Below are 26,871 nucleotides of genomic sequence, written 5' to 3'. Positions count from 1 at the left end.
CAGAAGGGGGCGACGGTGCCACTTCGGTCGTGGTGGTACTGACCAGCACCAGGTGGGCGGCGATGGCGTGGCTGATGGAGTGCACGCTGTAGGATGTTCAGAAGGGGGCGACGGTGCCACTCTGGTCGTGGTGGTACTGACCAGCACCAGGTGAGCGGCGAAGGCGTGGCTGATGGAGTGCACGCTGTAGGATGTTCAGAAGGGGGCGACGGTGCCACTCTGGTCGTGGTGGTACTGACCAGCACCAGTTGGGCGGCGAGGGCGTGGCTGATGGAATGCACGCTGTAGGATGTTCAGAAGGGGGCGAAGGTGCCACTCTGGTCGTGGTGGTACTGACCAGCACCAGTTGGGCGGCGAGGGCGTGGCAGATGGAGTGCACGCTGTAGGATGTTCAGAAGGGGGCGACGGTGCCACTCTGGTCGTGGTGGTACTGACCAGCACCAGGTGGGCGGCGAGGGCGTGGCAGATGGAGTGCACGCTGTAGGATGTTCAGAAGGGGGCGACGGTGCCACTCCGGTCGTGGTGGTACTGACCAGCACCAGGTGAGCGGCGAGGGCGTGGCGGATGGAGTGCACGCTGTAGGATGTTCAGAAGGGGGCGACGGTGCCACTCTGGTCGTGGTGGTATTGACCAGCACCAGGTGGGCGGCGAGGGCGTGGCAGATGGAGTGCACGCTGTAGGATGTTCAGAAGGGGGCGACGGTGCCACTCTGGTCGTGGTGGTACTGACCAGCACCAGGTGGGCGGCGAGGGCGTGGCAGATGGAGTGCACGCTGTAGGATGTTCAGAAGGGGGCGACGGTGCCACTCCGGTCGTGGTGGTACTGACCAGCACCAGGTGGGCGGCGAGGGCGTGGCAGATGGAATGCACGCTGTAGGATGTTCAGAAGGGGGCGACGGTGCCACTCTGGTCGTGGTGGTACTGACCAGCACCAGGTGGGCGGCGAGGACGAGGATCTGGAAAATAATGAAGTACGTTCAATTGCGATATTATTGCTCAGGCTTGAAGTCTTTTGACATAACAGATACTGTTAACACCATGGTGAGAACACATTAAAATTATCACCAGGTTTATATTAAATATTTCATGTTAGCATATTTGGTATTATTTTTTTAACATAATATGTTAACATTAATTATGAAACAATATAGTAATATGATATTTTCGGTGCTTAACTTATTGATATGATCAAGTAAAACAAGATTTAAAATATCGCAATGCATAATTTTTATATGTAGGTACTTACAGTGCAAATAAATAATTGCCAATAAGTTACATTTATATAAATCACGGGAAGGTAAAGTAATGGTTCTGCGATATAAATATTCAATAAATGGTTAATTTATAATAAAATTAAGAAACACTTTGTGTTAGATAGTTAATTTATAATAAAATTAAGAAACACTTTGTGTTAGATTGAAATGCAATTGTTCTGTGAAAGAATGAATGTTGTTAAGATTTCATGTGAGTTGTAATTGAGTGAATAATTCCTATTTATAAGCAATATTCAATTTTAAATTTCGTAACGTGTTCTGCACACTGCTACTAAAATGCCATTGAATAAACAATACCTCTAAGATAAGTATATAAATGTTGACATTAATATATATATATATATATATATATATATATATATATATATATATATATATATATATATAAGTTGAATGTGTAAGCTCATACCTTACTGTTGGGGAGGCGGAGGAGGGGGGGAGGACGGTTGGTCGTCCCCCTTCTTCTCATCTTGGTCCTGATGTTCTGGAATTTCATCCTCTGTGTAGACCCTCCTCAACTTACCCCCCTCCACAACCGTGAAGCGCCCAGTGTTTCTGTTTTCGTGGGGCACGAAGATCCTCGGCACAGGCGTCTCTTCCGCTGCCAATTCCCCGTCCTGGCCAGCAAGGGCGTTATAGTCTGGCTCTGGTCCTGGCTCTGGTGGTCGAGGCTTGTATTTGCTGTAATCGGTCACCTTGATTTCCTTTTCGGAGGGGGAATTGAGATCCTCCTCCTGCAGACGGGGCCGCCTATGCCTGTCCTTCAGGATCACCTCTTTCGGGTGGACCCCCAGAGGCACCCTGCCTTTGTCCCCGGTCACGATGCAATAAATCCCGTATCCTGTGCCCAGTAGAGATCCTACACCTATCGTCGTTATGGCGGTGTTTACCAGCCTCTCTGGCTTTACTAATTCTCGAATTCTTGCGTTTTGGGTAACGAATTTCAGAGCTGATCTGAACATCTTGGCCCACTGAGACTGTATGTAACACAGCAACGGCATTGCTATTGTTGTCATGCATCGTCTCCATAGAGACTGCAGTTGTTGTTTCGCTAAGTATCGTCAAATACTTTACAATGATAATACCGGAAAGTTCACGGTAAAAGTGGCGAATGACTCGCCAGTGCTATCTAGCGGCAGGGATTGTAGGCAGCGAGGATGATGTGACAAATAGCGCGTTGAACTGTATTTATGAGCTTTGTTCTTCGACAAACACAAGATGTCCTAAGGATTATTCTCATTATAGTTGTTGTAGCCTACACAATGTCAGTTAAATGTGGAAATGTTTGTTCTGTGTTTTGTAAAAATATGCCTAGCAAAATATACTAGATCTTTCTTCACATTTCCAACAGCTAGAGATTGGGAGTAGTCATATAAACACCAGTAGAATGTTACTTTTCTGTTACAAGATGATGATGAAGATGATTACTAGTACTACTACTACTACTACTACTACTACTACTACTACTACTACTACTACTACTACTACTACTACTGCTACTTATAATAATAATAATAATAATAATAATAATAATAATAATAATAATGGCTTTATTTAACCTGGCAGAGTTAAGGCCGTAAGACCTTCTCTTACACTCAACCAGGATTAAAACTAGCTTACACAGTTGAACATGAAACTGGATCGGAATTACATACTGATACAATTTAGGTACATAATGAGATCAAAAGAGGTAGTTACATAAAATTTACCTCATAAAATAAAAATAAACGTAGTGAAATGCATATTAATTTTGTTAGAATCAAATACGAATCACATAAAAACAGAAGCCGATAATTCAATAAAAAAAATGTACACAGTAAAAATAAAAATAAACACATTAGTATACATATTAGTATCAGATTAAAATTAAATAGGATTTACATAATTAAACCAGAAACTGACAATTCAATAAAATGTACACAAAAATATATTAATAATAAAAGAAACAACAACACAGTGGGATACATATTGGCGTTAAGTGATAAATAAACACGATTTAGATAATAAAAATAAGAAAAAAATAAATAAAGTGGAACACATTCCATTAAATATTTGAAACGCGTTAGGTCTGGCAACTCATCATAAGATATTTTTCTAATTTACATTTAAAGGAAATTAAAGTTCGGCAGCCCTTTATATGTTTATTCAACCATTTATGTTTTTATTCATATGGATATATTTATTCGTCCATTTAAATATTTATTCATCCATTTATATACTTCCTTATCCATTTGTATATTTACTCACCCATTTATATATTTAATAAGCAATTTATTTAGTTATTAATCTATACTAATAATAAATCTGTAGCCGAAATTTTTCTGGTAATTTTCGATTTTCCAAAAATAATTGGTCCTAACATATATAATTAACCACCCTGAAACCGAAAATCGATTTTTTGAAATTTTTGTTATTATGTCTGTCTGTCTGTCTGTCTGTCTGTATGTTTGTTAACTTTTCACGCGATAATGGCTGAACGGATTTCGATGAAAATTGGAATGTAAATTAAGTTTGTTGCAACTTAGAATTTAGGCTATATGGCATTCAAAATACATTATTTAAAAGGGGGGTTATAAGGGGGCCTGAATTAAATAAATCGAAATATCTCGCTTATTATTGATTTTTGTGAAAAATGTTACATAACAAACGTTTCTTTACAAATAATTTTCGATAAGTTTTATTCCTTGAAAAATTTTGATAGGACTGATATTTAATGAGATAAATGAGTTTTAAAATTAAAATAACAGCCATCTAAGGCCGTGTAATGAATTAAAAAACAAATGACTTCGTCTATAAGGGGCCTTGGACAGAAACAATCGAAAGCTATGAAAGATAGCCTACAGAGAATGTTTCTGTGTTTGTATGAAGTAATATCGGAAGCTAAATTAACCGATTTGTATAATTAATTATTATTTCACCACTGGAAAGTGTAGTTTCTCTAGATGGACATAATGCTATAATGTTATTAGAGTAACTTCTGATATAATATATTATAATATAATATAATATAATATAATATAATATAATATAATATAATATAATATAATATAATATAATATAATATAATATAATATGTAATATTATATAATATAATTTACGTTATTTGAAGGGTTCACAACCATAGTGGGCCAAGCGCCATTTACTGAATACGTAGAAAACAAGGGTTAAAATTAAGTTATTAGCATAATTCAATGGAAACCTATAACAAGTAAAATAAAATATACACATTAAATCTAAATGATGTCAATCTTCATTAAACTATGGTTGCATGTAATAAAAATTAAGAAACATGTTAAAGGAATTGTCATTGCAACAAATGAGTGTCTCTGGACCAAAATGATCGCATTTTAATTATTTGGATGCAATTTAAATTAAGTAACATTTTAAACGATTTATCCTTCTATCAAATACGAATGTTCCCTGGATCAAATGTCCTGTTTTAATTATGTAATTACTTTATATTTATTTCTAACGGGTGCAGCGGAGCGCACGGGTACGGTTAGTGAATTCATATATTTATTCATCCATTTATTATTTCCTCACCCATTTGTATATTTGTTCATTCATTTATATATCTATTCATCCAAAATAATTCTAAATTATAGACATCAGCTCAAAGAATTTTGAGTGACCACAAGGGTCCTGAATACAATAAACATGTACAATAATGTGATGTGATACATTAAAGAAAAAAGAAAGTTAATTGTTGAAGGTAAATATAATGTGATTAATTGAAATAGAGATGATGATGTAATATTTGAAGAGAATCCTTGATAATATTTATAAGAATAGACATTACATAATCAAAAGGAATGTGAAGTTCCATAAGATAATTCCATGTGAATTTTGTGATTGAACCTCTACTGCCAAACAGCAAACCAATGACGGACCATTGTTTAAGAGGGACGTTGTACTTTTGAGAAAGATACGGCAGACAAGGTTCATATATGGTTTTGTTCTCAATATCAACTTCGGTGGCCTGATTTAGGTTTCTTTCGAAACGGATAGTAAGGTCAAGAACAAGAGCCCGTTTTAAGCGTCCGTTGATAGCAATAATGTCTGCCCGTCTAAAAGAACCATCTGATGATACACAATGTACTTCCTCATGAATCTCCCAATTTAAAGTTTTTAACGATATCGCCAAAGCATGTCGTACACGATGATGTCTAGCATTGATCAGCAGCTCGCCTTTGGGGCATTGTCCAAGCACGTGTCCAAGTGTTTCAAGCTCGCTACAGTCTGGATGACGGCAGCGGGTTGTGCTTAGAGTTCTGCCCGGTATTGCGCGAACCCCCGAAATATTGCTTGACATTTTTAAAGCATTGGTCCATTCTGAGGAAGATAGGCCCTTTCGATTGCTTACCCATGAGTTAGCCTTGGGGAGATCACTATAAACAATAACTCCTTTACCACGCAAGGTATGGTTTGTCCAAGTTTGGAATGCAATTTATATGTTTAATATACAATTTATATATTTATTAATGAATTCATATATTTATTAATGAATTCATATATTTATTCATCCATTCAATATTTACTCATCTATTTATATATTTACTCATCCATTTATATAATTACCCATCCATTTATATATTTTCTCACCCATTTAAACATTTACTCATCCATGTATATATTTATTAATCCATTTAAACATTTATTCAGCAATTAATATACTTAATAATCAATTTAAAAATTTATTAATGAAATGTATGCTTACTCATCCATTTACGTAATTACTTACCCATTTATATATTTAATCGTCCATTTATGTACTTACTCATCCGTTTATATATTTAATCGTCCATTTATTAGTATTAGTATTAGTATTAGTATTTAGTATTAGTATTTATTCATTTAATCTGGTAGAGATAAGGCCGTCAGGCCTTCTCTGCCCCTCCACCAGGAGATTCCAACTACAATATGAACAATAAAATTATAATTAGTATTATATTTACAATTACAATTACAAATAACATTACGTACTTACTCATCCATTTATATATTTAATCGTACATTTATGTGCTTACTCATCCATTTATATATTTAATCGTCCATTTATGTACTTATTCATCCATTTATATATTTAATAGTCCATTTATGTACTTACTCATCCATTTATATATTATACGTCCATTTATGTACTTACTCATCCATTTATATATTTAATCGTCCATCTATATACTTACTCATCCATTTATATATTTAATCGTCCATTTATGTACTTACTCATCCATTTATATATTTAATCGTCCATTTATGTACTTACTCATCCATTTATATATTTAATCGTCCATTTATGTACTTACTCATCCATTTATATATTTAGTCGTCCATTTATGTACTTACTCATCTATTTATATATTTAATCGTCCATTTATGTACCTACTCATCCATTTATATATTTAATCGTCCATTTACGTATTTACTCATCCATTTATATATTTGCTCATTCATGTGTATATTTACTTACAAACAAATGGCTTTTAAGGAACCCGAACGTTCATTACCGCCCTCGCATAAGCCCGCCATTGGTCCCTATCCTGAGCAAGATTAATCCAGTCTCTACCATCATATCCCACCTCCCTCAAATCCATTTTAATATTATCCTCCCATCTACGTCTATTTCCCTCCTGTCTCCCAACCAAACGCTATATACATTTCTGGATTCGCCCATACGTGCTACATGCCCTGCCCATCTCAAACTTCTGGATTTAATGTTCCTAATTATATCAGCTGAAGAATACAATGCGTGCAGTTCTGAATTGTGTAACTTTCTCCATTCTCCTGTAACTTCATCCCTCTTATCCCCAAACATTTTCCTAAGAACCTTATCCTCAAACACCCTTAATCTCTGTTCCTCTCTCAAAGTGAGACTCCAAGTTTTACAACCATACAAAACAACCGGTAATATAACTGTTATAAAAATTCTAACTTTCAGGTATTTTGACAGCAGACTAGATGACAAAAGCTTTTCAACCGAATAATAACAGGCATTTCCCATATTTATTCTGCGTTTAATTTCCTCCCGAGTGTCACTTATATTTGTTACTGTAGCTCCAAGATATTTGAATTTTTCCACCTCTTCGAAGGATAAATCTCCAATTTTTATATTTCCATTTCGTACAATATTCTGGTCATGAGACATAATCATATACTTTGTCTTTTCTGGATTTACTTCCAAACCTATCTTCTTACTTACTTCAAGTAAAATTTCCGTGTTTTTCCTAATCGTTTGTAGATTTTCTCCTAATATATTCACGTCATCCGCATAGACAAGCATCTGATGAAACCCGTTCAATTCCAAACCCTGTCTGTTATCCTGAACTTTCCTAATGGCTTATTCTAGAGCGAAGTTAAAAAGTAAAGGCGATAGTGCATCTCCTTGCTTTAGCCCGCAGTGAATTGGAAAAGCATCAGATTGAAGCTGGTCTATAGGGACTCCGCTGTACGTATCACTGAGACACATTTTGATTAATCGAACTAGTTTCTTGGGAATACCAAATTCAATAAGAATGTCATATAATACTTGTCCTTTAACCGAGTCATATGCCGTTTTGAAATCTATGAATAACTAATGTACTGTACCCTTATATTCCCATTTTTCTCCAATATCCGTCGAATCCAAAAAATCTTATCAATAGTCGATCTAGTACGCCTAAAACCGCACTGATGATCCCCAATAATTTCATCTACGTACGAAGTTAATCTTCTCACAAGAATATTGGACAAAATTTTGTACAACGTCAACAAAAGTGATATTCCTCGAAAGTTATCACAGTTAGTCTTGTCCCCCCTTCTTAAAAATAGGTACAGTTGTCAAAAGAAAAAGTGGCCGCTCTCTTGAAACAAAGTTCCCTTCGGGTATCTTCGCTACAATTCGGAGACAGGCGATGTTACATATTGTTGGACCAATTTGCCTGATAACTAGAGTCATAATTGAAATAGTTTGTGTGTTATTCGATAGCGTAATGGTAGCGTCCCGGCCTCTTGTTCGTGAGGTCGTGCGTTCGAATAGAACTTCGTGCTTTTTATGTTCTTTTTTGTTTTGTTTTTAAGAGAGAGAGAAAAAAAATATACATATTTGCTCCTTTCTCTTTTACGATTATTTTAGTAATTAACATCAGGTTCATTAATATATTATGACATGACTTTATAATTATGACATTGTGGCTGCAAATGGAAAGAAAAAATATTTTATTCTGAATAAAAATATCTTTCGTGGCATAAACAAAACAAATTTACATTAGAACATTCAAACAATTTAGCGTTCAGAAAAGAAAAGAAAAAGCCACAATTCAATATTTAGTCTATCTTCCCCTTATCTCGATCATCTTGCAGTCTAGTGGGCATGTAATCGAGTAGTCTTTGCAAATAGCGGCTGTTCTTAGACACGATATTCCAGGCATTTTGAACATACATACATAAGTGTTCTCCCCATGGGCAGGTCTTTCATTCCAAACCCAGCATTCTCCAATCTTTCCTATTTTCTCCCTTCCTCTTAGTCTCCGCATATGATCCACATATCCTAATGTCGTCTATTATGCCTTTCAACCAGAGACCCAACCAATTCCTTTTTCTCTTTCTAATCACTTTCAGCATCATTCTTTCTTCACCCACTTTTTCAAACACAACTTTATTTCTTATTCTGTATGTCCACTTCACACGCTCCGTTCTTCTCCACATCCACATTTCAAATGCTTCAATTCGTTTCTCTTCATTTCTTCGTAATGTCCATGTTCCTTCCCCATACAATGCCACACAAAGTACTTCACTAGTCTCTTCTTTAGTTCTTTTTCCAGAGGTCCGCAGAAGATCCTTCTTCTTCTATTAAAAGCTTCCTTTGTTCATGTTTTCAGTTTTTCTTGGGAAGAATAAATGCGGTAACTTCCCGTTGCTTTCCGAACACCACTATCTCTTTCGCATCTTATTAGATTCCAGGGGGCCCAAGCGTGGAGGTAAGGAGAGTGGATTTGACTAATTGGGCCCTCCGGACTTCACCGAAAGTCACCGCAAGCGTTAAATATTAGTTCTATCACTGTGTTTGACCCGATCAGAGACCGGGAAATCCCAATTAGCGTTTGCCCCCCGCATCCTGGATTAGCTTCTACGAATCATCAGAAAATCTTAGAGTGTGATTGGGCCAATTTTCCTGAAAATGTTTCCACACTTTTGACCTCGTAGCTCAACGGAAGAACGTCGGAATTTAGATGCCACGTCTCAGGTTCAATTTCTCGTTACTCCTTTTCATTTTATTGTTGTTCAAGATAGTATAATGTAATAATACAAATAGAAAAACTAACACCAGTATTATGCAACTGTATTGTTCCATACCTAATATTAAATTTATGTTATTTATATCGCTAAAGAACGATAACTGAATATAAATTATATTTTGAATATTATTTATGTCGCTAAAGAACGATTACAATATAAATAACTTGAATATTATTTATACAGTATCACTAAAGAACGATAACAGAATATAAATGATAAATATCGGTTTGTTTAATTAATATAAGATATTATATAATACGTATTGAATTATCTAAATAAAATAACCTATTTTACAAAGAAAAATGGTTATTTGTATTATAATAATTACTTACATAAAATAGGCCTACAGATTATTTATATCGCGAAAGAACAATAACAATATAAATAACTTGAATATTATTTATAATGCTAATGAAGGAAAACAGAATATAAATGATAATTTGAATATTATTTATATCGCTAAAGAACGATAACAGAATATAAAAAAACGTGAATATTATTCATATCGTTATAAAACGATAACAGAATACAAATGATGACTTGAATTTTATTCATATCTCTAAAGAACGATAACAAAATGTAAATACCTTGATATCGATAAAGAACGATAACAGAATACAAATGATAATTTGAATATTGTTTACATCACTAAAGAACGATTAAAAAATAAAATGAAAACTTGAAGAAGGCCGGAACCCACAACCTTCGAACACTCTACCGCTGGTTTACGAGGTGCAGATACGGAATACTTTCATAGTTCCGGAACTGCTTGTACAAGCACATGCATCGTGTAACATCGCCGCGACCCGAAGTGGACTTTGAAAATATTCGCTGTTCACGAGTGCGGCCACTTTTTTTTTGACAACTGTACTTACTTTCTGTCTCATTTTGGTAGATGGCTCAGGTTTTACCTTTAACTAATACACTCGCTAGACAAATCCTCACTGCCATTTCATGGTTTATATGGCGTGGCAATATGTTTCAAGTCTACACTGTATCTGTCCCATATAGAAGGCAATCTTGGACTTTTCACTGTTTCTCTTAAATGTCTTGTTCTTCTTCTGAGTCGTAGAAAAAGAATTCAAGAAAGCTGTGTTATTCCGCTGCATGATTTCAACTCTGGGACGACGTGATAGATCTACGATCTCCACCAAATTTAGATAACACATCGCCAGTTTTGAAATATCTACGGGTATTTTTCAAGAATGGTGCTATCTCAATTCCTTAGAGCAGCCGTGGCGAAAATGTGATCGTGCGCCGAGCCACTATATAACCTGCAACGTGTATAGCACCTATGGAGAGAGGCGGACACCCAAAGGGGAAGTGAAGCAACTGTCTGACTTATTAACGAATTTTCATTTTCCTTACGTCAAGCACTTAAATATAATTTTATACACTACAAGGCTACAAACTAATGTTTAGTACGTGTAACGAAGGAAGAAATGAATAAGAAAACATAAGACAGATTATCACAACCTAAACTTAATTGTCTTCAGAATGTCTCTGCAACAGAGTTTCAAAATCAGGAATTATGTCACTTACTGCCAGTCGTAGTTGATCACGAAGATATTTGTCTGTCAGTCGCGATCTAAATTTGGTTTTTACTATTTTAATTGTTGAAAATAATTATTCACAAACGTAAGTTGTAGCGAACATGGCTTCAACAGAGCAAGCGAAAGAACGAAGCTTCGGATAATAATAATAATAATAATAATAATAATAATAATAATAATAATAATAATAACAACACTTAACCTTTTAATGTTTCATGAGTGACGTGTAGTATAATGCCGTTTTATGTTATACAACAGTTTCCTCGTAATACTTGTGAACAAACCATACATTTAATATTGGCAGCAAAAAAAATGCGTCCTCTCATCCTCCTTGAAACTTTCGTTTTGTAGAGGTACATGGTTTCGAGAGAGACATTGGACGATACTCCACTCGCAGGTCAGAGACAAATACAATTGGAACGGAGTTTGACTCCAGTGAGTGAGAGGGTGGGGGTTGGGGGAGTTAGGAAGCAAGAGAAATGCATACCTATCATTGCGAGCCACAATGTGCTCGCGAGTCACATTTTCGCCACGGTTCCGTTAGAGGTTGCTGCAGGGAAGTGGAATGCACGTTTGGCTTATACTGCTTCATTTAACAACATATAACCTACTACTACTACGAACATGCGTTTCTTTCGTACTGTACCTCCAACTCTCAATTTTTCAACATCTATAGGAAGACACAAGTGCTTCGCATCTTTCAGTGGAACTTCGTTCCTTATAGTGTTCCGTGCTTCATGACTTTTACCTACACAGGAGCGGTTATTTCGTATACGTATGGCGGATTCTGCTGTTTGTTTTATTATTTTTATTTTATTGGGTTATTTTACGACGCTGTATCAACATCTAGGTTATTTAGCGTCTGAATGATATGAAGGTGATAATGCCGGTGAAATGAGTCCGGGGTCCAGCACCGAAAGTTACCCAGCATTTGCTCGTATTGGGTTGAGGGAAAACCCCGGAAAAAACCTCAACCAGGTAACTTGCCCCGACCGGGATTCGAACCCGGGCCACCTGGTTTCGCAGCCAGACGCGCTGACCGTTACTCCACAGGTGTGGACTGTTTGTTTTATGTGTGGGCAAACTGATAACCTGGAACATCGTATTATTTTGCCCTAGGGTGCGCCTGGTGATAGTGCAGGTGCTGGAATCTCTTAATAGAATTAAATCTGTTCCTCCTTCCGCGCTAATATTTCTTCGACCGGATGTATCATCACGACGCAATGCATCTCTTTGGATTATTGGATACACGGTTCAATTTGTGATTTAGCAACAAGGTCAATTGGATAAAGCTATGTATAGTGAGTTCCTGAAAAGAACGTGATGGAAAAAGCAAAAGCACAAAGATAAGAAGTTGAATGGAGATTTTTTTAGCTTTGTAATCTAAAGTGACTTCCTTCCTGTGGAATTCAATGTAATGTTTTGTAACCTGTAAAGTGTTTCAAGAAAGCAATAATAGAAGCCTGTTCCGTAAATCTATATTATGTCTACATATCAGCATTTTGCTTGTAATATATATTAGATAGCCTAATTTTATTACTGTTATTATATTGCTATAATATTATTGATATTAATTTTGGTTTGTAATTTTATTTAATCACTAGCCGTACCCGTGCGCTCCGCTGCACCCGTTAGAAATAAATACAGAATAATTACATAATTAAAATAGGACATTTGATCCAGGGAACATTCATGTCTGATATAAGGATAAATCGTTTATTATGTTACTTAATTTAAATTGTATTTGCATAATTAAAAATGCGATCATTTTGATCCAGAGACCACTCATTTGGTCATAAAAATTATTTGAGGAAATACAGGAAACGAATGTACAGAATAGTCTATCAAGTTTTTTGTGCATAAGAAGCTATTTTAATCTTACCTGTCCTCGATTCACTCAGAAGTTACTGTAATAACATTATAGCATTATGTCCATCTAGAGAAACTACACTTTCCAATGGTGAAATAATAATTAATTATACAAATCGGTTAATTTAGCTTCCGATATTACTTCATACAAACACAGAAACATTCTCTGTAGGATATCTTTCATAGCTTTCGATTGTTGCTGTCCAAGGCCCCTTATAGACGAAGTCATTTGTTTTTTAATTCATTACACGGCCTTAGATGGCAGTTATTTTAATTTTAAAACTCATTTATCTCATTAAATATCAGTCCTATCAAAATTTTTCAAGGAATAAAACTTATCGGAAATTATTTTTAAAGAAACTTTCGTTATGTAACATTTTTCAAAAAAATCAATAATAAGCGAGATATTTTGATTTATTTAATACAGGCCCCCTTATAACCCCCCTTTTAAATAATCTATTTTGAATGCTATATAGCCTAAAATCTAAGTTAGAACGAACTTAATTTATATTCCAATTTTCATCGAAATCCGTTCAGCCATTATCGCGTGAAAAGGTAACAAACAGACAGATAGACAGACATACATACATACAAACAAAAATTTCAAAAAATCGATTTTCGGTTTCAGGGTGGTTAATTGTATATGTTAGGACCAATTAATTTGGAAAATCGAAAATTACCAGAAAAATTTCGGCTACAGATTTATTATTAGTATAGATTGTACATAATATATTTCAAAATATCAGTTTTTATTCATTACCTGCATATTGTAGAGATTAGATTATATGAAGACTCCACTGCAAGAATGATGGATGTCACTTTCTTGTCGAAAATGAACCAAGACTGTCAATGCATAGCTTAAGACATATAGAATGTATATAGAGAGTTATATGGCATTAACACTGATAGTCATTGTCCAGTAATGATCGGAAAATCACAGTTAAGCTTTGAGCGCTAAGCATGTCAAACTTTCAATTGCTTCTCCTGCAAAATGTATTCCAAATGACATCCATCATTCTTGCAAGTGGACTCTTCATATGCTGTAATCCAATAAGAGAAATAAAAAGTAAGTGAAAAATGCGATCGTTATACCATGTGATGTGCGTAGCGACAATGCGACCGCAATGTTCAAAACAGCAGTGTGCGCTCTGTGAGCATACTACCGTAATGTTCTAAATCATCGTGTGCGCTATGTGACTGTGTGACCATAATGTTCAAAATGTGCGCTATGTGACTGCGACGATAATGCTTAAAATGATCGCTTGCGCTACGTGACTATGCGACTATAATGTTCAAAATGTGCGCTACGTGACTATGCGACCATAATGTTCAAAATGTGCGCTATGTGACTGCGATGATAATGTTTAAAATGATCGCTTGCGCTACGTGACTATGCGACTATAATGTTCAAAATGTGCGCTACGTGACTATGCGACCATAATGTTCAAAATGTGCGCTATGTGCCTGCGATGATAATGTTTAAAATGATCGCTTGCGCTACGTGACTATGCGACCATAATGTTCAAAATGTGCGCTATGTGACTGCGATGATAATGTTTAAAATGATCGCTTGCGCTACGTGACTATGCGACTATAATGTTCAAAATGTGCGCTACGTGACTATGCGACCATAATGTTCAAAATGTGCGCTACGTGACTATGCGACCATAATGTTCAAAATGTGCGCTACGTGACTATGCGACCATAATGTTCAAAATGTGCGCTATGTGACTGCGATGATAATGTTTAAAATGATCGCTTGCGCTACGTGACTATGCGACTATAATGTTCAAAATGTACGCTACGTGACTATGCGACCATAATGTTCAAAATGTGCGCAATGTGACTGCGATGATAATGTTTAAAATGATCGCTTGCGCTACGTGACTATGCGACTATAATGTTCAAAATGTGCGCTACGTGACTATGCGACCATAATGTTCGAATTGTGCGCTATGTGACTGCGATGATAATGTTTAAAATGATCGCTTGCGCTACGTGACTATGCGACTATAATGTTCAAAATGTGCGCTACGTGACTATGCGACCATAATGTTCGAATTGTGCGCTATGTAACTGCGATGATAATGTTTAAAATGATCGCGTACGCTACGTAACTATGCAACCATAATGTTCAAAATCTACGCTATGTGACTGTGCGACGATAATGTTTATGATGATGGTTTGCGTTATGTGGCTGTGCGACTGTAATGTTGAAAATTATTGCATGCACTACATGGCTCTGCGACCATAATATTCAACATATGCGCTATGTGACTGCAACGGTAGTGTTTAAAATGATCGTGTGCGCTATGTGACTATGTGACCGTAATGTACAAAATGTGGACATGTGACTGCTCGACGGTAATGTTTAAAATGATTCTGTGCGCTGTATGACTACTTGAAGGGGTGCAATCATAAAATTATGTCCCTCAAATTCTGCGCACTGTCTGCGGCTGATCTAGTTTTCTGAAATGAGAATAGTTTAAAGTCTGTCAATATTACACTATCACAGAACATGAACATTTCACGCAATTACTTTTCTGTCTCTTGCATGAATTATATTTCTACTAGTGGCTTGTGCAGCAAATGCTGCAAACTAAGTTCATTAGAAATTCCAATAAAAATGTCTCAGATTTATTTTCAATGAAGAATACCAGACATTTTGAAAGTTATTTGCTCCATAATTGTTTTTATGCCAAATACGTTTTCTTGAACCTATCCATCTTTAGTTCTTCAGTTCCAATGCGAAAACGCAAGTAACAATGTCAGGACGATCAGCGAGTTTTCATGTGTGATTAAAGCAGTAGCTATTTCAAGTCATTGCGGATTGTAGGTGAGCGTTAAGAAAATATTAGGTTTCCATTCTTTCTTGGTATAGGTGCTGCATGTTTCATGAACAACCTTGAAATGTAGAGAGCAGAAACACTTTTGGCTGCCAAGCGATCTTGCTGAAGCGACAATATCTCGTAGGCCTCCTATTTTATTAGTAACTAATATATTTTGGTCTTTCCTAGAACTGTAATTTTTGCGCTTCCTCTAATCCTGGTCGACCAAATATTGCTGTATGAACTTGTGTGACTGATGAATGTGTGAGAAATGAACAGCAATCCGAAATGGTACAAACGGAAGTAACTTCATTCCAATGAGCTTGTTTTGCTGGCGTTGGTCTCTGTGTTGCAATTGTGATTCACAAGGGAAGAGGAGGGGATATATCATCAGTAGGGAGCGGATTTTTATGTGCTAAAAATTTAAATATATTTATTTTTTATGTGCTAAAAAGTACTAAAATATTTGCTAAAAATAAAAAAAAAACATTTTGTTTTAAATATGACAAAAATACCTTGCTTAGCTTGAAAAAAAAAATGTTACTAGGTGCTCACCAACCATACTTGAGTGCTAGTAGTTGGCCGAGAATTGCAGTGAACAACAAAGGTCATCTCCAAAGTCTCCATCACAAATGCATGCCGATTGTCTCTGAACAACGACTTACGAGTATACTGTGAAAACGATCTTTCCACATCACAGGACGTCAGACGTGCATATTTAAAGACAGGAATGTCACAAACATAAACACAGTCAATTTCACCTACAGGCACATCCTCCAATACTTGAGCAACTTTACACACTTTTTTATACCCACTGTTTTTCCCAAACACATTCTGGAATTTGTCCCTTAGTACTTGTACTTCTGAACCTGTTAGCGAGTCTAGTTTAATTTCCATGGCACGCACCTCCCTATTTCAGACAACAGGTTTTTGGATGTTTCGAGTTTTTTTATGGTGTCACACAAAAAGCTTAGATTTGCTAATAGGAAAGCCAAATCGTTTTTTAAACAACCATCTTTCAGTATATCTTGAAGGATATGATTGACGAAGCCCGATAACAGGGAATCACAGCAAGATACATTGCCCTACCTGATAGACATGAGCGAGAGGCGAGAGATTTGTTTAAATTAAATAATGTTTATACCCGAGCTCTTATCTGTTGTGTTTCACAAACAAAGCGTGGAATGAAATCATCTCAGCAACAATAAACATTTCTAATTATGTGTTGCAAGATCTCTCCTCCTTGTCCATGTTAATTTGTTCTCTAACAATAACACTGATATGCTGCCTTGTAGTTCTCAGAACTTGAGGAGATACTATTACAAAAATGGATCACGGATACACCACACAGCGCTTAGAAACACGAAGCAACCAAGAATTCTTAAAAAGATAGCGTACTTCTGAGTGATATAATTGATTTAGTTTTAAAATTAAAACCTGCTAAGTCACATTTTACCCTTTTTACAGGAGAGCAAGTTAAATGTTCCAAGGTCCATCACATTCTGTTGTCTCTGAGGTATCATCCTTCAAATATTTCTGGCTTAATCAAGTTTTTACTCTGTACAATTAAACCACAGAAATCTCTACTGCCTGAGGTATTACATGGCATCCAAAGCAAAAAATTGATAATTTTGGACTTAACAGGTTTTTCCCCTGGACCCTTCATATTTAAAAGTTATTGTAAAAAAATTATTTGAGTAAAAAATCTCCAAGATTTATGTATTTATAATAAATTTCCTGAAAATATGTGTTTTTATGTGAAATAAAATTCGGGTTTTAAACTTGAAACTTCATGTTCGGAATGTTTAACTTTGTTAATTGTGTTTTATCACACGCAAAAAGAATATTTAATTACATAGGAATCCGCTCCTTAATCATCAGATCACAGTGAGAGCTTAATTTGATCTCCTTTGTCTGTCATGCACAATATAACGGTATTTTGGTGGATCATCATCTCCGGAGATAAAATCACCCGCAATGTCCTCTGCAGTAAGTTTATTGTAACACCGTTGATCTAACCTAATATGATCAATGAAAACTTAAATCTGCAGTTCGCATTTTCTTCATTTACCAGTATTTGGCCTGGATTTTTATAGGAAATAGCATAAAGATTGCTAGCAACAATATCTGACAACGTTTGGAGTGTATTAGGTACCTGTGAATGTTGGCCACGTAAAACGTTAGCATTATGTTGAATCAGTTATGTATAAATTGGCCATAAGCTAGTAATGAATTGTTAATGGCGGTAGATCAGAGATGTAAGTTATTTATGTATAATCTTATAAATTTTAGCAATATAGGCTGTTGTGAGGAATCTATTGCTGAGATGTGGAAAATGAGGCGAGTGATTCGCTCGTATATTAGAGTTGTAGAATCTTATATGCGCCCTAAATAAAATTGTTCATCGTTAATCATTAACAGTTTCAGTGTTTCATCTAACTCATCACGGCAGAAAGAACTGAAATGGCTTGCAATTATCCCTACATGATATATTTGGCAGCTATCACAAATCTAATGGATTAAACCAAAGGCATATGAAATTAATTTTGGTGTAATTTAAATACTTTTGTGCGAGATCATGCGTATTTGCTTGTTTTCCGCACAGAACCAATACGCGGTAAGTGTGAAATACCACATTCAGTATTCCCAACGTAACACACATAACAATTTCCCTCTTCTTACCGCTTAAGCGCGACATTCATTTTACTGCTTTAGGCTTTTAACATATAATTTTTAGAGATGTTTAACATAGTAATAATTATAAATTGGAAACTTACCACTGCAATTTCACCTAAATTGCAATGTTAATTATTGTTTTTAAATATTTGCAAAAATTAAGTAAAGTCTACTACTCTACGAAATTTATTGCATTCCTGATACAAGTAATATTAAGGAAGCCGTGAAAAAATCAACAAGATTCCAGATGCCGATGTTATTACTGCAATATGTTATATAAATAATATTGTTAAAATATTAAAATGAAAAATAAATCATTACATAACCTTACCGTTTGTTTTAAGTTCGCATTTATAGACTGGGGGAAAAAAAGACAGACGTATATCACGGCCTGCTGGAGTATAGTAAACACACAAAACATTTTATAGCAACAATGTTGAAGAAAGATATTTTGGTGTTCCGAAGTTGCCGTCATTAAACAGAAACCAACATGGAGATTTCATTGCAACTAATTAGAAATTCGTCTTTCAGGTATGTAATAAACGATCTTCGCACAAAATAATGTACGATACACGAGCGGTATGTTTGTTTTCATGTTCTCGGAAATTAAAAAAGCTCAACTACGTTTCGCTTTTTCAATCTTTTCCTCGACCATGAAAACGTCAACATACCGCTCTTGTAACGTATATTACTATTACAGTAATTTTCATTACAGTTCAAATTATATATATATATATATATATATATATATATTGTCATACACCTATACCAACGACTCTTCAAGAAATAATTCAGATGGAACTTAATAATTCCAATGTAAATATTTGTACAGATATACAGCATAATTATATTCCCTAAAGAAAGACTTGGAAAGGTAACAATTAATTGATAATACAACACATAAATTACATTAAATTTATTTCATTTTCAATAATGTTCACGATCCTTATAAATAAAGCTGAGATTTCTAGGACCGCAGGACGATATCAAATTAACTGTATTGCGATGTTTGTCGAAGGTAAATAGTATGAAGGGGTGGAGGAGTGATTGCGTACAGGCATGCGGCTCAGGCAACAGAACACATTTACGTTGTGTAGTGGACAGACCTCTAGGGTTGTATTATCTATCTTACGTAACGTATAATATTTATAATGGCAGAATCATCAAATATATCAACAGTAAACAAGTTGATGGAGGAACTAGGCACACAATATTTCGCAGTAAGTGGGTTAAATATCCTATGAAATTTATGTAGCACAGAAATTGAAGATACGAAAAGTAAATTCGTAACACAACATTGTAATACGAAAAAAACATAAAGTGCAGATGACAGTTTAACTGAGGAATGAGGGCAAGAGTCGCATGTAAGTTAGAATTCACAGTGTACCACACAAAAAGATTTTTTCACGATTTATGTAAAATGATGGTATGTGTAAATATACTAATAAATAACGTTGAAAATACACACTTTAAAAGCTTCATGCGAAAAATACGTGAAAAGGGAACTCCCTAGTCAATCAACTTCACGGAAATACTATATACCAAAATGCTATTATGATGTTATATCTCGCATACGACTAAGTATAGGAGATAGTAAAATATGGATTTCCATCTATGAAAGCACAGACGCCGCTAGACGATTTGTTGCAACATCGTTACGGGCATTCTCCCACCAGACAAACCCAATAAAACTTTATTAACATCTGAAATTCGTGAGAAAGTGGATCATTTAAATATTATCAAAGTTTTTCAAACGCCTATGCCACTCTTATGGACAGACAAAATAAAAAATGATAATGTAGTTATTTTCATCACGGATGCTACAGGTTAAAAGCAGAAAAGGAACTTCAGCTACTTTAGCCGAAAGTTATCCTAGTCCATGGGCTACACAGAACAGTCGAAGAAGTTCGCTTCTGCTACAGTGATGTGAACAGTTTCATATCGAATGTCAAAGAAATACTTTTTAAGGCACCAAGTCGGGTTACTAAATTCAGTGAAATACCTCCTGGAGCCCTATACCCCCGCAACCCGTTGTAACGAGATGGTGGACACGGCTGGATGCTGCAGTCTATTTTGCTACACATCATAAAAGAATTGAAGACGTAATCAATCGTGTGGTTATGTTACTGCAACAGACTCAACAATCCTGTAATGATGACGTGACCTGAGCTCCAGTTTATTCGTCATGTGTGTGTACACCATATTCTCTGTTGTTTACTCTGTAGAACAGCAATTATCTCCCCCCGTTGTCTCTACTTTCTATGCTATAGTTTGGGCGCACGTAACTTAACGACAAACGTCCTAGATGTATCAGCTTTACTTATAAATACGAATTGATGAATTAAAAATTAAATATCTCAATAACATCCAATGAAGAATATGGACATGAAGAAGGCACTCAGCGAAGAGCCATAGACAGAAAAATAATAGAAGCTTTATTCTTAATCCAACGATAAGAAAGGAACAAGGTACTCTGTCATCAATTTGCCGCTTCACCAGTGTTCGGCATAGATTACCTAACATTTACCTTATGATTTGGGAAAACCTCGGAAAAAAAAACCAACGAGATAATCAGCCTAAGTGGAAATCTAACCCACGCCCGAGCGCAACTCCGGATCAGCAGGCAAACGCGCTACCGCCTGAGCTACACCGGTAGATGGCTATATTTTTCCTTTAATTGTTTAACATCAGCAGAGCAAAAAGTGCAATCTAAACCTTTTTTGAATAATCCAGCATTGCTTTATTTCTCATTTAGCAAGTAAAACCAACTCATACTATTAACCTGCATTACATTCATTCATTCATTCATTCGTCGACCTGGTTGGCTAGTTGGTATAGCGCTGGCCTTCTATGCCCAAGATTGCGGGTTCGATCCCGGGCCAGGTCGATGGCATTTAAGTGTGTTAATGTCAGTAGATTTACTGGCATGTAAAAGAACTCCTGCGGGACAAAATTCCTGCACATCCGGCGACGCTGATATAACCTCTGCAGTTGCGAGCGTCGTTAAATAAAACCTAACATATTTTTTTCATTCATTCATTCATTCATTCATTGTTCTGCCCAAGGACAGGTCTTTCACTGTAAACCCAGCTTTCTCCAATTTTATTATACTGCTATGTAGACTAGTCACATACTTTTTTCCTTCTTATTTTCGTACAAGTTATTCTGAACGTATAGCAGTTTGAAGGCTTATTGTCCCTCTTGGTGAAATTGGTGCTAATTAAACGGTATTTGGCGAGATGAATCCGAGAATATTTCGTGAAATTACCTGAAAAATTGATTAATATCGACCTTGCCACGTTGCACAAACCTGTAGCCATTACCTTTTCATGAGTTGATTTCCTTTAACTTCCTTTGGTTGTGGCGAATACGAATGTCCCCATTGCTTGCGAGCAATCTTGCTTCCAGGAGTCACAAGTCACAGTTCTATCCAGGAACTCGTGAGCTTCTTGCTTGTAGCATTGGAGTTTTTGGGAACAAAGTTGAACTCTCCTTTATTTCTTTCCTTCAGTCAGGTGGCTTGCTGTTACGAAGGCAAGCACTTATAGGTAATGTCAACCATTTGAACTTTTATAACATGATATATTCAGTTCAGTGGCGGCTGATTGAGGCAAGTGAGGCCGGGCCTCAGTCACTTGGCTTAACTGAAATCAAATTTTGTTTTTATGTAATGTAGGCCTATTCGTTATTTGAATGGAGCATATATCGCTGTAGAAGCATTTGAAAACTTTGTGATGTAGATAGACCTGTTTTGCAGTAAAATTTGTTCCTGATGCCAGGATCGCTCGTGCCGGGTCTAGCTTGTGATGTATATAGACCTGTTTTGCAGTAAAATTTGTTCATGAGGCCAGGATCGCTCGTGCCGGGTCTGGCTTGTGATGTATATAGACCTGTTTTGCAGTAAAATTTGTTCATGAGGCCTGGATCGCTCGTGCCGGGTCTGGCTTGTGATGTATATAGACCTGTTTTGCAGTAAAATTTGTTCATGAGGCCAGGATCGCTCGCCGGGTCTAGCTTGTGATGTATATAGACCTGTTTTGCAGTAAAATTTGTTCCTGATGCCAGGATCGCTCGTGCCGGGCCTAGCTTTGATGTATATAGACCTGTTTTGCAGTAAAATTTGTTCATGAGGCCAGGATCGCTCGTGCCGGGTCTGCTTCTAGATTTTCATTTGTCTTCGCGGGCTTTTGACGTTGCGCTTAAAACGCTGTAACTGAGGCACAATTCGTCTGGCCTAGTCAAGTTTCACTCCTCTCAACCATGGGCCGGCCTCAAGGGTAGAGTGGGGTGGGAATAGGGTGACTTGTCTTCCTAAACAGGCCATAAATAACAAACATTCCAGCTCTTTGGCAGGCAGAGACCCACACTATTCTCTCATCTTATGTCTTAGTTTATGACTTAAGCGACGGTGTTGTACTAATGTACTTCGTGTAGTGAACCTGGGCCAATGTTGTTATGTATTTCGGGAAAATATAAACAGAAACAAATGCGAGAAATAATGCTGGTGCAGTTAATTCATTGTTAGAGTGTCCTTTTTCGAGAAGAAGTAATATTGAAAGAAAGGAAGTTTTAAATAAAGAGAGAGCCGACCGAGATACCTACGACATCGCTGACAATTTTTCTGACACGTAATCTTAAAACGCGAGTTTCTATTGCATCCTGGTATGGGCGACATAAATGGTTAAGTGGTAATGTGGTGCAAAATAAACTTCTCTGTTGGCTTTGTTTGTTGCTGTCAAAGGAAAAAAATAAATAAAAAGAAAAGAAAGAAAGGGGAATTTCAACACATAATATGGGTTGCTTCATCGCACTGAAACAATCACTGAAACTCGCAGCATAGCAGCTTATTTGGTGAGTGAAATTATTATTTTTCATTACTTAGTATTAATAATAATAATAATAATAATAATAATAATAATAATAATAAGAATATTAATAATAATAATACCAATATTAATAATGATATTAATAATATAATAACAATAATAATTAATATCATAAATAAACATTTTCTATTGGAGGCACTTAAACTAGTTGCATCTGGTCTCACCGAGGATTTGGATCACCGGCCGCTACTAATTCAGTTACCGGTATTTACTTTTGTTAATGGTATAGGCTGTAATTTACAAAATGGGACGAATGTGCAGAGACGGAATTAAAATTTTGAGCAAGTCTTTGTGAAAGTCCACCTGTACGTAGGCAACAATTTCGCACGACTGTCCAAAAGTAACATGGGCACTTGTTTACTGCGCATGCGCAGTGTGTTCTAAGCGAAACATACAATAAAGGAGTTCCAAATTTTATTTCCGTATCTCTACATCTAATTACCGTTCAAATAAGGAAGAACCCGCAAATCAAGCTTTCAGGTATAACTCCTTGTAAAGTTGATTTGAATAATTTCGAGGGAAAAACTGTTCAAATCAACTTTACAGGGAGTTATACCTGAAAGGTTGATTTGCATAATACACGTCACTGTTCGTTAACAGAAAACCACAATTTAAGTCACACGGAGTTAGTGTGCACTCAACGTTGGTTGCTTGACGGTTGTCAGCCCACTTTGAGGTCTGTGGATATAGAGGGAGGAATTGGATCGGTGTCTGGTAGAGTTCCCGGGTAGCTCAGTTGGTAGAGCGTTGGTACGTTAAACCAAAGGTCCCGGGTTCGGTACCTGGCCCCGGAACAATTTTTCCCTCGAAATTATTCAAGGAAGAACCCGTTTGAATATTTGCTTTTCGTTGTGATAAAGACGAGGAAAGTGGATTCGTGCTATACACTGTGCAGATTTTGAACCGGTAAATATGCTTGTCTGCATTTTACAAACCTTTTGGAAATGAACGTCGAAAAAAGGGCAAGTGTACTAGGCTACATGTGGTGTGGACTTAATGACTGCTGTTAAATCCGTCATATTGTGGGTAAACATTTTAGGGGACCACAACATTTCGGGAAATAATTATTAAAACCTAATTAATAACAACACTTAGTACTCAAACAAATGCAAAATAATGACATTTACGGCACAATGATTCTCCTACAGCCGCCATAAACCCAGTAGGCCTAATCCATTGAGTTTTTATTATATTAGAAGTGCATATTTTGTTATAATTATGATTAGTTTTGAATTGTTTATTTTAAATGTCGGTATCTAGCACTATTTTACTTCATTTTTGTCACATTACATAAAAACAATCGTATCGGTATAGAAATTAACCTGAGTGCGGGACATAGCAAGTCTATTGTGACGTCATAGCTGCTGGTGGAAAACCTGTATAACTTTACGTGGCTTGCTGAACACTCATTTACAGTGAAACTTTTACTTACGGACACTTCCAATATACAGACACTCCTCATATACGGACAGATTTTTATTTCCCAACTGAAATAATATAGAAATAATGATAAATTTAACTCTCGTTTACGGACACTCTCAGACACGGACACGGACACGGACAGCTGTTTCACAGTCCTAAAGCTTGCTTTACCTCCTGACTGCGGACAGAACTTGACTTTTAAGAACTAATGCGTTACAAAAATAGAAAATTTAGTTTTGAGAACTGTACAGAAACCTTAATATGAAAGAAGACAATAACGGTCTCGTAAGCTATCATTAGTCAAGCCAGCTAACCCTTGTTTGCTGGAAGGGGGTGGATAAACGAAGTCATAAAATTTAACCTGTCTAATGGGTCCAGGTTTGCGCGATCGTAAAATTGAATTCGACACATGATGGGATTAGTAGGATTATTCTCTTCACTTCAATCAGTTGTTCTGTTTCGAGAGACATGGCACCTGAACGTAAAGGTTAAGTTGAAAACTGTAAATTACAGTACTGCATAACTGTAGATCTAGAATAAAATTGCATGGCACAGTACTGTATTTTCCTTTTTCGGTCTTATCTACTGTAGTTGCAAAGAATTTACTGTAGAATACTGTATTTAGAATTAAACTACAGTAATACATTTCATTTAAAGCGTGATGGGATACACCACCTTCCAATAAAGGACACCTCCCAGATGAGGACAGATTGTTACGTCCCTTCGATGTCCGTAAATGAGAGGTTTCACTGTATATATATATATATATATATATATATATATATATATACACCGTGTTCCGCTTATAAGTATAACAAAAGAAATAGCTATAACTTCTGAATTAATACAAGTATATAGTTGAAACCAACTGCTACAAAGAATGAAAACTGGGAATTTTTGTTACCTTATGTTCCATAAACCTCAACATGGCTTCCATTGGTGGCACGGGAAATATCCAACCGGTATTCAACCTCGACCCAAGTGTTATGAAGCATCTGTGGTGTAACATTGTTGACAGCAGCATAAATTCTTTCTTGTAAGTCTGCCAAATCACGTACTGGCGTCCTGTAGACCTGGTCCTTAACAAACCCCCACAGGAAAAAATCAGGTGGTGTTAGATCTGGTGATCTGGCAGGCCATGTGATGTACGGTGATCCTCTTCCGATCCATCTTGCAGGGAATTGTTCGTCTAAGAATGTGCGAACCATGTTGGCAAAGTGTGGTGGAGCCCCATCTTGCTGGAAAATTGCTCCATCTGGGAGTTGTGGCACAGCATACAGTTGCAACATATCCAGGTACGTGTTTGCAGTGACTGTCTTTTCAGCAAAGAAATAGGGACCAATGATTCTGTCACGCATGATCCCACACCAAACATTCCATTTAGGGGAATCCCGTTGGTGTTCAATTACGACACTTGGATTTTCCGACCCCCAGATGCGACAATTGTGTCGGTTTACTTTTCCACTGACGTGGAAGGTTGCCTCATCTGAGAAACAGACTCGAGTTAGAAATGTGTCGTCATCGTCCACTTTATCCAACATTGTTTCTGCAAAGCGTTTTCGTTCCAGTTTATCATTCGGCGTAATCATCTGATGAAGTTGCAGCTTGTACGCTCGCAAACGCAATCTTTTATGGAGCACTGTATGCACTGTTGTTGGTGGGATGTTCAACTGCACACTAGCCTGTCGAATGGATTTCCGCGGGCTTCTCTGAAATGCCTCGCGAATGCGTTCGACATTTTCGTCAGACACTTTACGCTTGGAATGTTTACCTGCATTAGACAACAAACTTCCTGTTTCTCTGAGCTGCCTATCCCATTTCATTATTGAGACGTACGTCGGTACAGCTTCCCTCGGTCTAAGATTGTACTGACGGCGAAACAAGCGCTGTACACGAATTATGGATCTATGTTCTGCTAATGACAGCACACAAAAGGCTTTCTGCTGTGGCGTCCACATGCTGACTGACTAAAGATACGATACGAATTCTCTTATTTAATGATCTGCGCATGCGTGAGTCTTCTAAAAATAAGTAACAACAATGGATTAAAACTTCCCAATTTCCTCTTTACAATGGTACCAATCTTAACC

At 36.6% G+C, this 26,871-nt stretch overlaps 2 protein-coding genes across 4 annotated transcripts in view; one reads left to right on the top strand and one right to left on the bottom strand.

Moving 5' to 3' along the window:
- LOC138715467 (uncharacterized) overlaps positions 1-26,871 on the top strand; it is a 534,187-nt gene that overhangs the window by 240,173 nt on the left and 267,143 nt on the right. The gene's annotated exons all lie outside the window — the stretch shown is intronic.
- On the bottom strand, positions 753-2,647 carry LOC138715683 (uncharacterized). Its single transcript, XM_069848748.1, has 2 exons — positions 1,683-2,647; positions 753-955 (listed from the first exon to the last, which is right to left on the bottom strand). Exon 1 carries the CDS (start codon positions 2,287-2,289, stop codon positions 1,684-1,686), a length of 606 nt encoding a protein of 201 aa, XP_069704849.1. The 5' UTR covers positions 2,290-2,647; the 3' UTR covers positions 753-955; position 1,683.

The sequence above is a fragment of the Periplaneta americana genome, chromosome 15 (genome assembly GCF_040183065.1).
Source record: "Periplaneta americana isolate PAMFEO1 chromosome 15, P.americana_PAMFEO1_priV1, whole genome shotgun sequence".
In the NCBI taxonomy this organism is placed as follows: Eukaryota; Metazoa; Arthropoda; class Insecta; order Blattodea; family Blattidae; genus Periplaneta; species Periplaneta americana.
Note: the sequence above shows the minus strand (reverse complement) of the source record. Positions and strands in the feature narration are given on the sequence as shown.

What these genes read in the sequence shown, in the direction of transcription:
- LOC138715683 (XM_069848748.1), bottom strand. Translation starts at nt 2,289, where the DNA reads ATGACAACAATAGCAATGCCGTTGCTGTGTTACATACAGTCTCAGTGG.